The 14,115-nt window shown below is 47.7% G+C and overlaps 1 protein-coding gene across 1 annotated transcript; it reads left to right on the top strand.

The window, feature by feature from the left end:
* Positions 1–276: 276 nt before the first annotated feature.
* On the top strand, positions 277–11,603 carry LOC113819043 (uncharacterized; the record flags this gene model as incomplete). The annotated part of the gene is made up of 9 exons (XM_070119616.1): positions 277–446; positions 838–1,002; positions 3,088–3,138; positions 3,171–3,188; positions 4,126–4,264; positions 6,142–6,288; positions 8,708–8,814; positions 9,109–9,997; positions 10,245–11,603. Coding segments are annotated over 9 exons (2,552 nt in total), but the record flags the coding sequence as incomplete, so codon positions are not given.
* Positions 11,604–14,115: the final 2,512 nt, after the last annotated feature.

Here is a 14,115-nt window from a genome sequence, read left to right as displayed (position 1 = left end):
TATTGGTTTGTTTTGTTATTATTATTGTTATTATTATTATCATTGTTATTATTAGTAGTATCATCATATTATCATTATTATTGGTATTGTTGTTATTATTATTATTATCATTATCATCGTTGTCATTATTATGATCACTATTATTATATTCATTATCTCTGTTATCACTATTATTATTACGAAAAATCAATAGATCAGCTGATCTCCTTTCATCCGAGTGCATCCAAAAACCGACCGTGTGGAATAGCACTGTCTTAGACCCTTGTTTTCTCCTAGAGGCAGCGTCGATGATCACAGCGGAAGGAGGGTCCCCCCGTGTGGGCGTGGGCGGGCGTGGGCGTCTGGTGTGCCGGGTGCGGGCGTGGCCTCCGCCCACCTTCTCCTGGAGCACGCAGATGGGCGCCCTCATCGCCAACACGTCCAAGTATGCTGTTCTGTCGCCGCAGGTGGGTGGCGGGGCCGACGTGCCTCTCTTGTTTTATGTATATATATATATATATATATATATATATATATATATATATATATATATATATATATATATATATATATATATATATATATATATATATATATATATACAATTGTGTGTGTGTATATGTATGTATATATATGTATATATATACATATATATATATCTGTGTGTGTGTGTGTGTGTGTGTGTGTGTGTGTGTGTGTGTGTGTGTGTGTGTGTGTGTGTATATATATATATATATATATTTATATATATACATGTATATATATATATATATATATATATATATATATATATATATATATATATAACAAATTACAACACTAACAACAAACCAATAACAACAACAACAACCCTTCCAGCTCGAGGATGACCTTGTGCTCTGGCGGTCCGTCCTCGAGGTCAACGAGGTCGTCCTCAGTGACTACTCCGTCTATCGCTGCGCCGCCCGTAACGACCTGGGCGGCGATATGGTCGTCATCGCCCTCCGGCCGCCCGCACGCCCACGGTCGCCGGCGAACTTTACCGTAAGAAGGGAGGGAAGGGGAGGGGGGGAGGAGAGGAGGGATGGGGGGAGTGGGGGGAGGAGGAGGAGGGGGGGGAAAGGGGGGAAGGGGAAGGGAGGAGGGGGGAAGGGGGGAGGGGAGGGGGGGAAGGGAGGGAGGGAGGGGAGGGGGGAAGGGGGGAGGAGGAGAGGGGGGGGGAGGGGGGGGGGGGGGGGGGGAAAAGGGAAGGGAGGGGGGAAGGGGAGGGATGGAAGGAAGGGAGGGAGAAAGGAGGGGAGGGAGAGGGAAGGGGGGGAGAGGGGAGGGATGGGGAAGGGGGGAGGGAAGGGAGGGGGAGGGGAGGGAGGGAAGGGTAGGGAAGGGAGGGGAAGGGAGTAGAGGGGAGTGGGGGGAGGGCGGGGGAATATTTGGTCTTTACCTTTTTATTAGTTTGTTTTCTTTCTATTCTTTCTGTTATTTTTCTTTTTCTTCCTTTCCTTTCTTTTTCCGTTTATCTCAATTCTTCTTTCTCCTTCCTTCTTTTCCCTTTCACGCTTTTCCTCCTTTTTACTCTTTCTGCTCGCTCCTTATCCTTCCTTTCCCTTTACCTATTTCCTCCTTCCTCCGGGTTCTCCCCCCCTTTTTTGTTTCTCTCTCTCTCTCTCTCTCTCTCTCTCTCTCTCTCTCTCTCTCTCTCTCTCTCTCTCTCTCTCTCTCTTTCTATATCGCTCTCTCTCTCTTTCTCTCTCTCTCTCTCTCTCTCTCTCTCTCTCTCTCTCTCTCTCTCCCTCCCTCTCCCTCTCCCTCTCCCTCTCCCTCTCCCTCTCCCTCTCCCTCTCCCTCTCCCTCTCCCTCTCCCTCTCCCTCCCTCTCTCCCTCTCTCCCTCCCTCCCTCCCTCCCTCTCTCTCTCTCTTTCTCTTAAACCTTAATTATTGAACCCAAAAATGACTTTTTCCCCTGAGCATCCTAACAACTGTTAATGGTAAGGAATTCTTCGTTATCATAAGTAAAAGAGGGAAATTATTATATTACTTCTCGAAATTAAAACGATAACGTGTAAATTATGGAAAGAATTATGTATCTTGCTATATCTGGTATCTCGTAGCGCATTCTCATTGGCTAAACGAGAGGACATTATTAGCTCCATTATTTGACCCTTTTTTCAATATTTTATGGGAAGTGTTTTTATTGTGCATTTTTGATTTTTTTTAAATTATAACTATGTTAGAACAAATCTTTGATAACGAAACCAAGAAAAAAATAGTTTGACATTTGCTATGAATAAAGACAAAGAGGCGGGGCTTAGCTTGGAAGTTGCCAACTAGGATATTAATCAACGCGGAGTGGAGCTACCTATTTTTAAACTACCTTGGTTTACCTTAATCTCTGTCCTCCCTTTCCTTCCTTTCCCTTTACCTTAACCGCTTCCCCCTCTCTTCCCCTCTTCCCACCTCTCTCCCCTTACCTTAACCACAACTCCCTCCTCTCATTCCCTTCCCTTTCCCCTCTCCCTCCCTCCTCCCTTACCCACCCTTCAATCCCCTTACCTTAACCACAACTCCCTCCTCTCATTCCCTTCCCTTTCCCCTCTCCCTCCCTCCTCCCTTACCCACCCTTCAATCCCCTTACCTTAACCACAACTCCCTCCTCTCATTCCCTTCCCTTTCCCCTCTCCCTCCCTCCTCCCTTACCCACCCTTCAATCCCCACCCAACCCAACTCCCTCCTCTCATTCCTTCCCCTTCCCCCCCTCCCTCCCTCCCACCTCCCAATTCTCCCCTTACCTTAACCTCTCTCTCCCCTCTGTCTTTCCCCTTCCCCCCTCCTCCCTCCTCCCTTCCCACCCTTCAATACCCACCTTAAACCACAACTCCTTACTCTCATTCCCCCCTCTTTCCCCCCACCTCCCTCCTCCCTTACCTACCCAATTCTCCCCCAACCCCTCTCTCCTCTCATTCCCTTCCCCCTTCCCCTCTCCCTCCCTCCTCCCTTACCTACCCAATTCTCCCCTCACCTTAACCTCTCTCTCCTCTCATTCCCTTCCCCCTTCCCCTCTCCCTCCCTCCTCCCTTACCTACCCAATTCTCCCCTTACCTTAACCCCTCTCTCCCCTCTGTCTTTCCCCAGATCGTAAATGCAACAGAAACCTCACTTACCGTTGCCTTAACAGAAGAGAGGGCCCTGAAAGGAAGCTGTACAAGGGCCCGGAGGGCACGAGGAAGTTTCAGGTAAGTGAGGGGAGGGAAGGAAGGGATGGAGGAAAGGGGGGGAAAGGGGGAGGAGGTAGGGAGGGGAAAGGAGGAGTAGGGAGGGGAAGGGAAGGCAGGAAGGAGGAGGGAGGGAGATGGAGAGGTAGGAGGTATGGAGAGACTAGGGAGTGGGAGAGGTAGTGGGAGGCGGAAGGAGGGAGAGGGAGGGAGGTAGGGAGAGACTAGGGAGAGGGAGAGGTAGTTGGAGGCGGGAAGGAGGGAGAGGGAGGGAGGTAAGGGAGAGGGGAGGAGACTAGGGAGTGGGATAGGGAGGAGAAGGAGGGAGGTAAAGGGAGAGACTAGGGAGTGGGAGGCGGGAAGGAGGGAGGTGGGGGGAGAGTAGGGAGAGGGAGAGGGAGAAGGAGGGATATAAGGAGTGGGAGAGGTAGTGGGAAGGCGGGGGAGAGTAGGGGAGAGAGAAGGAGCAGGGAGAGGGAAGGAAGTAGGGAGAGAGAAGGAGCAAGGAGAGTGAAGGAAGTAGGGAGAGAGAGGGAGAGTAGGGGTAGGTAAGGGGTAAAAAGAAAGGGAAAGGGAGAGGAAATGAAGGAAATTTAGGTGGGTGTATACATATATTTATTTATTGATCTTTTGATCTCGATGTGTGTGTGTGTGAGTATATGTCAGTGTGTGTGTGTGTGTGTGTGTGTGTGTGTGTGTGTGTGTGTGTGTGTGTGTGTGTGTGTGTGTGTGTGTGTGTGTGTGTGTGTGTGTTTGTGTGTGTGTGTGTGTGTGTGCGTGTGTGTGTGTGTGTGTGTGTGTGTGTGTGTGTGTGTGTGTGTGTGTGTGTGTGTGTGTGTATGTGTGTGTGTGTGTGTGCACATATCCCTACTCTCATCATCATCATTTTTTCTCTTTTCCTCTCTCCTCATTTTTCTCCTTGTCCTCCTTATCCTGACCCCTTCGGCCTCTCCCCCAGAGCCTGGAGATCGAGGGCGGAGACACCACGGAGGCGACGCTGACCGGGTTGTCCTCGGCCACGGAGTACAAGGTCGTCCTCAAGGCCAAGAACGACCACGGGGAGTCCGACCACCTGGCTATTACGACCAGGACCCGGGGTAGGTGGGAGGGAAGCTGGGGAGGGGGGAGGGGTGTATGGTGTGTAGGGTGGAGTGGGGTGGGGTGGGAGTGAAATGTGTGTTTGTTTTGATTGTTTATTTGTGTTTGTGTTTGGGTGTGTTTGTTTCCTTGTTTGCTTGTTTGTGTGTGCGTTTGTGCGTGTGTGTGTTTATTTGTTTGTGTGCATTAGGAGTTAAAGGAGGTGTGTGTTTGTATGGTTGAGTGCTTGGAAAGTCGCGTGCGTGTATATGATGTGTTTTGTGTTTGTAATATTCATTTGTGTTGTTGCTTTTTTATTTTTTCCATTTTATTTTTGTTGTCATTACTGTTATCTTCTTGTTTCTTGGTATTTGTATTCATTTGTTTGTTATTACTCTAATTATATTTTAATTGTTATTATTGTTATCTATATTCTTGTTGCTCTCATAGTTGTTATCTTCATTATGTGTGACTTAAAATTATTATCTTTTATCTGTTGTTATTATGATTAACTTTTTCAATTTGTTTTACCTTTCCCTTTCTTCCCTTCTCTCCTTCTCGCTATCCTTTTCTCTACCTTCCATCTTCCCTTATTTCACTATCTCCCTTCTTTCTTCATCCTACATTCCCTCTTTCTCTTCCCTCTCCACTTATTCTCCCCCGTCTCCTCTCCCTTTCTTCGTTTTCCTTCTCTTCCCTCCTCTTACAAATATCCTTTTCCTCCTTTCATCCATTTCATCCTTATTCAATCCCTCTTTTCCACTCATTCTTTCCCCTCTTTTCCCCATCCCTGTCCATTTATCTCCTCCCCTATTTTCTCACCCCCTGCCCCTCTTCTCTTTCCCTCTCCCTACCACTTTCATCCATCTTCTCTCTTCCTCTTTTCGCTCTGATCCTCTTCTCACTTCCCTCCCCTCCTTCTCATTGGCTTTTTTCCTCGTCTTACCTTCTCCCCTTCCATTCTACTTTCTTCTCCCCTTCCTTCTTTCTCAATAACTGTCTCCCATTCGCCATCTTTTTTTCTCCATCTCCTCTCTATCCCCTCCTCTACTCTCTCACACCCTTCATTCTTCCCTTTCCTTCTCTTCATCACTTTCCTTCATCTCCTCTTTCGTCCCCTCCTCTCTTCCCTTTCCTTCTCTCCACCAATTGTATTCCATCTCCTCTTTCTGTCCCTTCTGTTCTCTCACCCCTTCCCCTCTTCCCCTTCCCTCTCACTCACCACTTCCCTCCATTTCCCCTCTTTCGTCTCTCCCTCTCTTCCACTTTTACTCTTTCGTCTCTCTGCTCTCTGCTCTCTCACTCCTTCATCTTCTCCCCCTTCCCTCTCCTCACACCTTCTCCTCCATCTCCCCTCTGTTTCCTCCCCTTTCTCTCTTCTCCCCTTCTCCCTCCTCCCCTTCCCTCCCTCACAAACCTTCCTCCACCCTCCCCCCTGTTTCCCTCCGCCTCCCCCTCCTCCTTCCCCCCTCCCCCCCTCCCCCTTCCCCTCCATCTCCCCTTCCCTCCTCCTCACCAACTTTCCTCCACCTCCCCCTGTTTCCTCCCCTTCCTCCCCTCCCCCTTCCCTCTCCCACCACTTCCCTCCCCTCTTCCTCCTCCCTCCCTCCACCTCCCCCCTGTTTCCTCCCCTTTCCTCCTCCTCCCCCTTCCCTCTCCCACCACTTCCCTCCCCCCTCTTTCCCTCCTCCCTCCCTCTCCCTCCACCTCCCCCCTGTTTCCTTCCCCCCTCCCCCTTCCCTCCCCTCTCCACAACCTTCCTCCACCTCCCCCCCTCCCCCTTCCCTCCCCTCACAACTTCCCTCCCCCCTCTGTTTCCTCCCACCTCCCCTCTGTTTCCTTCCCTCTACCTCCCCTCCCCCCTCCTTCCTCCCTCCCTCCCCCTCCCCTCCCACAGGACGCGGCGGCGACAAGGGAAGCCCCGCCCCCCGCAAGACCCGGATGGTGTTCGTCCTCATGACCCTCTGCGGCCTCGTCCTCCTCGTCCTCAACGTCGTCATCATCGCCTGCATCTTCCGTCGCCGCAGGAGGAGGATGCTGAGGGGTGAGTCCTTGGTGGTGGTGGGGAGGGGGGAGGGGAGGGGGATGGGGAGGGGGTGGGGAGAGAGAGAAAGGGTTGGGGGATGGGGAGGGGAAAGGGTTGGGGGATGGGGGGAGAGGGTGAGGGGAGAGAGAAAGTAGTTGGGGGAGGGGAGTGGGGAGGATGCTGAGGGGTGAGTCCTTGGTGGGAGTAGAGGGGGGGGGTGAGGGGAGAGAGAAAGGGTTGGGGGAGGGGAGGGAGGAGGGGTTAGGAAGGAGGGATGAGTTTTAGGGAGGAGTGGGGGTTGGGGGGGAGAGAAAGGGTTGGGGAGGGAGGGGAGAGGGGGAGAGAAAGGGGCTTTGGAGGAGAGGGGGTGAGGGGAGGGGGAGAGAAAGGGTTGGTGGATGGGAGGGGAGGGGAGAGAAAGGGTTGGGGATGAGGGGAGGGGGAGGGGGAGAGAAAGGGTTGGGGGATGAGGGGAGGGGAGGGGGGGAGAGAAAGAGGTTGGAGGAGGGGAGGGGGGAGGGGGGAAAGGGTTGGGGGAGGGGGAGGGGAAGGAGGGGTGGAGTCAGCTTGTGGAGGAGGAGGGGAGGGGGGAGGGGAGGGGAAGTTGAGGGATGAGTTTTAGGGGGAGTGTGTGGGGGAAAGGGGTTGGGGGGGAGGGGAGGGAGAAAGGGTTGGGAGGAGGAGGGGTGGAGGAGGAGGGGTTAGGGAAGCTGAGGGGGTGAGTTTTAGGGGGGGAGGGGGGGAAAGGGTTGGGAGAGGGAGAGGGGGGGAAAGGGTTGGGGGAGGGGAGGGGGAGGAGGGGGTTAGGGAAGGAGGGATGAGTTTTAGGGGGGAGTGGGGTTGGTCTTATTGGGGGGAGGGGGAGAAAGGGTTGGGGAGGGGGAGGAGGGGTTAGGGAAGGAGGGATGAGTTTTAGGGGGGGAGGGGGGGAAAGGGTTGGGGGAGGGGAGGGGAAGGAGGGGTGAGTCCTTGGTGGGGGAGAGGGGGTGAGGGGAGAGAAAAGGGTTGGGGGAGGGGAGGGGGAGGGGGGAAAGGGTTGGGAGAGGTGAGGGGAAGGAGGGGTGAGGTCCTTGGTGGAGGGGGTGAGGGGAGAAAGGGTTGGGGGAGGTGGGGAGGTTAGGGGGTTAGGGAAGGAGGGGTGAGTTTATATGGGGAGTGGGGTTGGGGGTGAGGGGAGGGGAATGAGGGATGAGTCCCTGGTGGGAGGGGAGGGGAGGGGGAGGAGGGGTTAGGGAAGGAGGGATGAGTTTTAGGGGGGGAGGGGAGGGGAAGGAGGGGGAGTCCTTGGTGGGGGGTAGAAAGGGTTGGGGGAGGGGAGGGGGAGGGGTTAGGGATGGAGGGATGAGTTTTATGGGGAGGGGAAGGAGGGGAGAGTTATTGGAGGGGAAGAGGGGGTAGGGGTAGGGGTTGGGGGAAGGGATTGGGGAGAGGGGAGGGAGGGGAAGGAGGGATGAGTTTCAGGGGGAGGAGGGGGGAAAGGGTTGAGGGGGTAGGGGAGGGAAAAGGATAGGGGGAGGGGAAGGAGTGGTGAGGTTTAGGGGGAAAAAGGGGTGGGGGGAGGGAGGGGAGGGGAAGGAGGGATGAGTGCATGGGGGAGGGGGGGTTCATGGGTGTGGGAAGGGGGTAGGCATTGGGGGGAGGGGGAGGAGGAGGGCTACTTGACCAGGGGGGGGATAGAGGTTTTTCTGGGTTGGGGGAGGGGAAGAGGTACGGTGGGAGGGGAGGAGGAAGGGATAGGGGGTGCTTGGAAGGGTAGAAGTTGGAAGGGGGGATTAGAGGGTGAATGTGAGATAGGGGGAGGAGGGGTTGGAGAGGGAGGGGGGAAGGATGGAGAGAGGAATTGTTGTTATTATTATCATTTTCACTATTATTATTATTATTATTAATGTTATTGGTATTATCATTAAATTCTTTATTAGGAGTAGTAGCAGTAGTAAGTATCATTATCATCATCATCACCATTATCATTTTAATCATCATCATTACCGTCCTTATTATATTTATCAGTATCATTACCATCATCATTACTGCAATTATCAATAATGACAAAGTTAGTTTTATCTCTATGGTTAGTGTTTTATAGCTACTATTAATGTTCTGTTGTCAGTATCATCATCACCACCACAGTCACCACCACCCGAAATCACGCCTCTATCGCCATTATTATTATCTGTATCATCATCACTACCACTTACATCCCCATAAAGATTATTGATACCATCACCACATCTTTATTATCATCACTAGCATTATTATCACTGCCACCATTATCACTATTATCATCACCACCACTTGACCACACCCACTATCACCACCACCACAACACCCCCACATCCACGCAACCCCCTTACCCCCCAATCCAAAATAACACCCCCGCCCCAAAATAATAATAATAATAATAATAATAATAATAATAATCCCCCTTCCCCCTCCCCAGCATCTTCAAGGACGAAAGCCAAGTCCGAAACGCCGGTGACCTGTGACGACACGGACGGCTTCCTGCCCCTCAAGACCCGCACGCCTTCGGGGTCAGCTCAGTGCCAGGTCGGTGGAGGTCACTTCTGTTTTTGTTGTTGTTTTTTCCCATCTCTTGTTTCTTCGGTCTTTTTTTTTTTTTTCTCCTTGAAGTACTTGAAGTCCTATTTTATCTGCTTCCTCCTCTTTCATCCTCTTCCTACTTTTTTCTGTTCTTCTTTCACCATGATGATGATAATGGTAATAATGATGATAATAATAATAGTAATAATAATAATAATAATAATAATAATAATAATAATAGAATAATAATGATGATAATAATAAGAGTAATGTTAATAACGGGTCCCCTTTCCCGCTCAGGGCGACTGCCGCGACGGCGCCGAGGACTGCGAGCACACGAGCCTGATGGAGCAGGGCGCCCCCAGCGGCTCCTCCGCCAGAGCCTCGCACCGCCAGTCCGCCGGCCCCTCCCTGGGGAAGACGCCGCCTAGGGAGGACGCGAATCTGCCCCAGAACGGCGGCGTCCCCTCCAAGAAGTCCCCGGCCAGAGAGCGACGTCGGAAGGGGCGCTCGGGGCAGCGCGACGTCTCTCCCGACGCCCGCGGCGAGGAGGAGTGCTGTCCCGCGTCCTCCGTCCCTCTCCCTACTCCTCCGGCGGCGCTCTACGGGAACCTCGACGCCGCCGCGCACGTGCTGCCCTTCGCCGCCCCGCGACACGTGCACAGCCACACGCACAGCTGCATCATCCACAGCCCGCAGGATCAGCCCCCGCACCTCCACGCGCCCGTGTTCATCCCCAGCGTCTACGACGGGCGGGACTTCGCCCACACGCTCCCGGGGCGCCAGTACGTGTGCCGCGACCACCAGAGGCGCCCGCCCCAGGGGCACGGGCAGCAGGACGGGCACCATGAGTGCCAGGCACAGTCTCCCAAGGCGTATCACCAGGGACCGCATCAGCCGTACCAGGGAGAATACCAGGCGCGTCCAATGCAGCACAGGGGGTACCAAGAACAGCGCGCAGCATACCAGGGGCAGCAGGAAGCATACCAGCGGCAGCACCAGGCACAGTACCAAGCACAGCCGGACGCGCAGCAACAGCAGGCACACGTGGACGACAGCCCTTCGCGTCAGAGGCCCCGCCTTCCCCGGGACGGACCAGCTGCCCAACAGACGTACTTGGATGCATACGGACTGGAGGGCACGGGCGGCGCGCCCCTGGAAGACCCCGCTACCCAGTATCCCGCTGAAGGTCTGTGGTTTATGTAGATACGGATTAGGAACACCGAAGGAGATGGAGAGGGAGAGACAAAGAGAGAGAGAGAGAGAGAGAGAGAAAAAGAGAAATTGAGAGAGAGCGAGCGAGAGAGAGAGAGGGAAGGGGGGTGGGGTAGTAGGGAGAGAGATTAGCAATACCTCTGTCAGATGTATTCGCAGAAAACTTGAATAATTTTCATCATTTGAGAGGCTTCTCACCAACAGTCGCACTTTGTTCGCAGGGGGCCCAGTCACCGTGCTAACGGAGGAGGACCAGACGTCCTCCTTCCTGGAGACCCTGCAGCGCCCTCCGGAGGCCTTCGCGGACCCGACGTCCTTCGACCACCCAGTCTACTTCCTTCCGCATCATCCTGAGGGCCACGGTCCTCCCCTTCCTTCCCCTGCGCTCCCCCCGAGGGACGGGCGGCATGGCCTCCCGCCCTTGCCCCTCGATGCCAGCCCCTCTCGCCCCTTGCCCTACTCGCACCAGCACACGCCGGCGCCCTTTGACCAGGATCGCCCGCCCTCCTCCGGCCGAAGTCCTAGCCAGAGCCGCCCTCCGCCACCCAGCCCAGGCCACCTCCACCCCACGCCGCCCACCCCCAGGTCCCAGCACCCACCGCCCAGCCCAGGCCACCGCCACTCCACGCCGCCCAGTCCCCGAGATTCTCGCCGCCCATCCCCGCCCACGCCAAAGACGCCCACCTCGAGGCGGCCGTCCCCGAGTCCGAAGGGCAGGCGCGCCCAGCAGCCGCCCGACAGCCCGAGCCAGGCGCCGCGCCCACCGCCCGCCGCGGGACCGAGCCGCCCGCCGCCCAGCCCCAAGCAGCGCGCCCAGCCCCTGCGCGTGGCCCCCAGCCCGACGGTCGAGCGGCGGCGGCTGCCCCTCGCGTCCAGCCAGCAGCTGTTCCGCTCCAAGGTGGCCTTCAAGCGGGGTCCCTCGCCCCCTCCGCCGCCCCCACCGCCCCCGCCTCCTTCGGCGCAGTTCGCGAGACGCCCGCGCTTCCCCGACGACTTCCTGTGGCAGCGAGGGGTGGGCAGGACGCCGGGGCAGGACGGGGCGGACGCCGTCGAGGGGGGACCAAACACGACCAACAGAACCAGATGAAAGCAAACTCAGTCGCTCTTGTATATTGTATTTGAAGTATGAATGTCCAACATGGATTCTTATCCATAAAACCAAAAAACGAAAAAAAAAATGGAATATTCACCTTTACAGAACACATTAAACAAACAATAAGATAAGAAAAAATGATACTGGATATCCTCCTCTTTTACAATCCTTAAAAAAGAAATGTGCGGGGATAATACCTCATGCTTTTTTATACTTTCCTTTCATTCTGACCAACTGAACAGTTCGTTAGCTTGTTTCACGGAAGGAATAGTGGAATAAGTTAGATACCCCTTTAATTCCCATTTTCTCTCATAAAAAGTATTTTCGGGGTAACAATGGTAAACTTAACTCGGACGGAGAGCCTGCAGATAATTTGATGTACTGTACAATACTTGGTATTATCCATGGATTTTTTGATAAAACATATGGTAATGTTTTAAGCAGTCAATAGGTTATCGTAAATGAAAGAAAATGTCACGAGTGTCAGTTATCAAACCGTTAGTATTAACTAAAAATGATTCTATGAAGATTCAAGTCCCTTTGCCGAAAGTGGCATTGAAACGAATCTAAAAGAATCGTTTTTCATTCTTTTTCATCTGCAATGGCGGTTACGTTGAACAGATTTCGATATGATTACTACTATTAAAGAAAACAAATTATCTCTATCATAAGCAAATCATACATTAATCAAAACGCTGCATTTACACCAGAATATGAATATTGGGAAAACAGAAAAACAAAAAATGGGAAGGAAATAGTATCACATGTTTATGACAGACTGATGTATCACTTCTACTTCCTCAACAACATTAATGATAATGATAATAATAATACTAGTGATAATAATAGTGATAATGGTAATATTAGCATAAATGCATTAATGATAATAATAGCAAAATTAAAGTAATAGATATTGTTATCCTTATTACTATTACTATTATTATTATCATTTTCATTTTCATTATCATCATTATGATTATTACCATTTTCATTATCATGATTATTATCATTGTTAACATAATTTTTGTTATTATCATCATTACTATTATTATTATTATCATCACTATTACTATCATCATTAATATGATTATTGTTATCAATATCATTATCATTATCATCATTCTTTTATCATTATCATTATCACTTTTATTATCATCATGATCATTATTAAAACCATTATTACTACCATTACTATTATTATCATTATTATCATTAATATTATTATCATTTTTATCATCATTATTATCATTCTTACTATTACTATTATCATTAATATTATTATCATTATCATCACCATCATCATCATTATTATTACCACTAGTATTGTCACCATAAAAATTATCGTAGGAATACTAAAAACAATGATAATAACAATTTTATTAATGACAATAATCATGATAGTAATAAAAATGATTATAACGATAATAACACTAGTAATAATGATGATGATAATAATGATAATAATAATAATAATAATAATAATAATAATAATAATAACATGATGATAATAACGATAATATTAACATAATGATAATAACGATAATAATAATACTAATAGAAATAACATCATAATGTTAATTTAATAACAGACGAAATGATAATAACTAATGTTAATGATGATCATGATTATTACAATCATAATGATAACAATACAGTTGTGGTAATAATATTGACAATTATGATAATGATAATATCACTAATAATGATGACAATAACAATAATAATGATAGTAAAAACAATCCTACTACTACTGCTACACTCTGATAATAGTAATAATGATGATGATAATAATGAAAGTAATGATGATAACGACAATAGTAATAACAACAATGATGATAATAAAACTAATGAAAGTAATAGTACAGTCCTGCTAGTTATGATCATGACAATGATGATAATACTACTACAAATAAAAATAATGAAGATGATAATCATGATAAAGAAAGACAATGACAATAATAGTAAAGGTAATAAAGATAATAATAATGATGATAATGATAGTGATAATTATGATAATTTTGATAATATCAATTTTAATAATGATGATAATTGTGATAGCAATAATAATAACAATGAAAAATAATATCTATGCTGCTGCTGCTGCTGGTAATGATGAAAATGATAAAAATGATTATAATAATGATAGGAATAATGAAAATTAATTAGTAAAGATAGTAGATGATAATGATGATATCAATAATGATAATCATAATAAAAATAATGATAATAATAACAACAATGTTCCTCATAATAGTAATAAAAATGAAAAGGAATTATAGATGATAACTGTAATAATATCGATAATAAGGATGTGATTATGATGATAATATTGATAATGATAATAATAATTGTGATGATCAAAATAATAATGATGATTATAATCATACTAATATAATGATAGTGATATTGGTAATAATGATAATAATAATAATAATAGTAATATTAATTAATATAATTATAATAGTAGAAGTATTAATGATGATGATGATAATAATTATTATTATCATCCTTATCATGATGATAATGATAATAACGATAATAATAATATATTATAAATAATGATGATGATAAAGGTAATAATGATGATGTGATGATGATGATGATATTAATAAGGATAATAATACATAATGAAAACAATGATAATGATGTTGATAATAATCATAGCAATAATGATAATGATAATAATAATAAAAATGATAATAATAATAATAATGATAATAATAAAGATGATGATGCGATGATTATGAAGATGATGATAATGAAAAAATAATGATGATAAAAATTATAACAAGAATAAAAATGATAATAACAATAAAGATTGTATATAATTGATAGAGATAATAAAAGTAAGGATAATAACAATGATGATGATGATGATAATGATAATAATGTTGATAAAAATTATGATGATAATAATGATAATGATAAAAATGATGATAATAATAATAATAATAATAATAATAATAATAGATAATTATCATCACTAAATTTTCTTAAAT

This window comes from Penaeus vannamei, unplaced genomic scaffold (genome assembly GCF_042767895.1).
Source record: "Penaeus vannamei isolate JL-2024 unplaced genomic scaffold, ASM4276789v1 unanchor408, whole genome shotgun sequence".
Lineage (NCBI taxonomy): Eukaryota > Metazoa > Arthropoda > Malacostraca > Decapoda > Penaeidae > Penaeus > Penaeus vannamei.
Note: the sequence above shows the minus strand (reverse complement) of the source record. Positions and strands in the feature narration are given on the sequence as shown.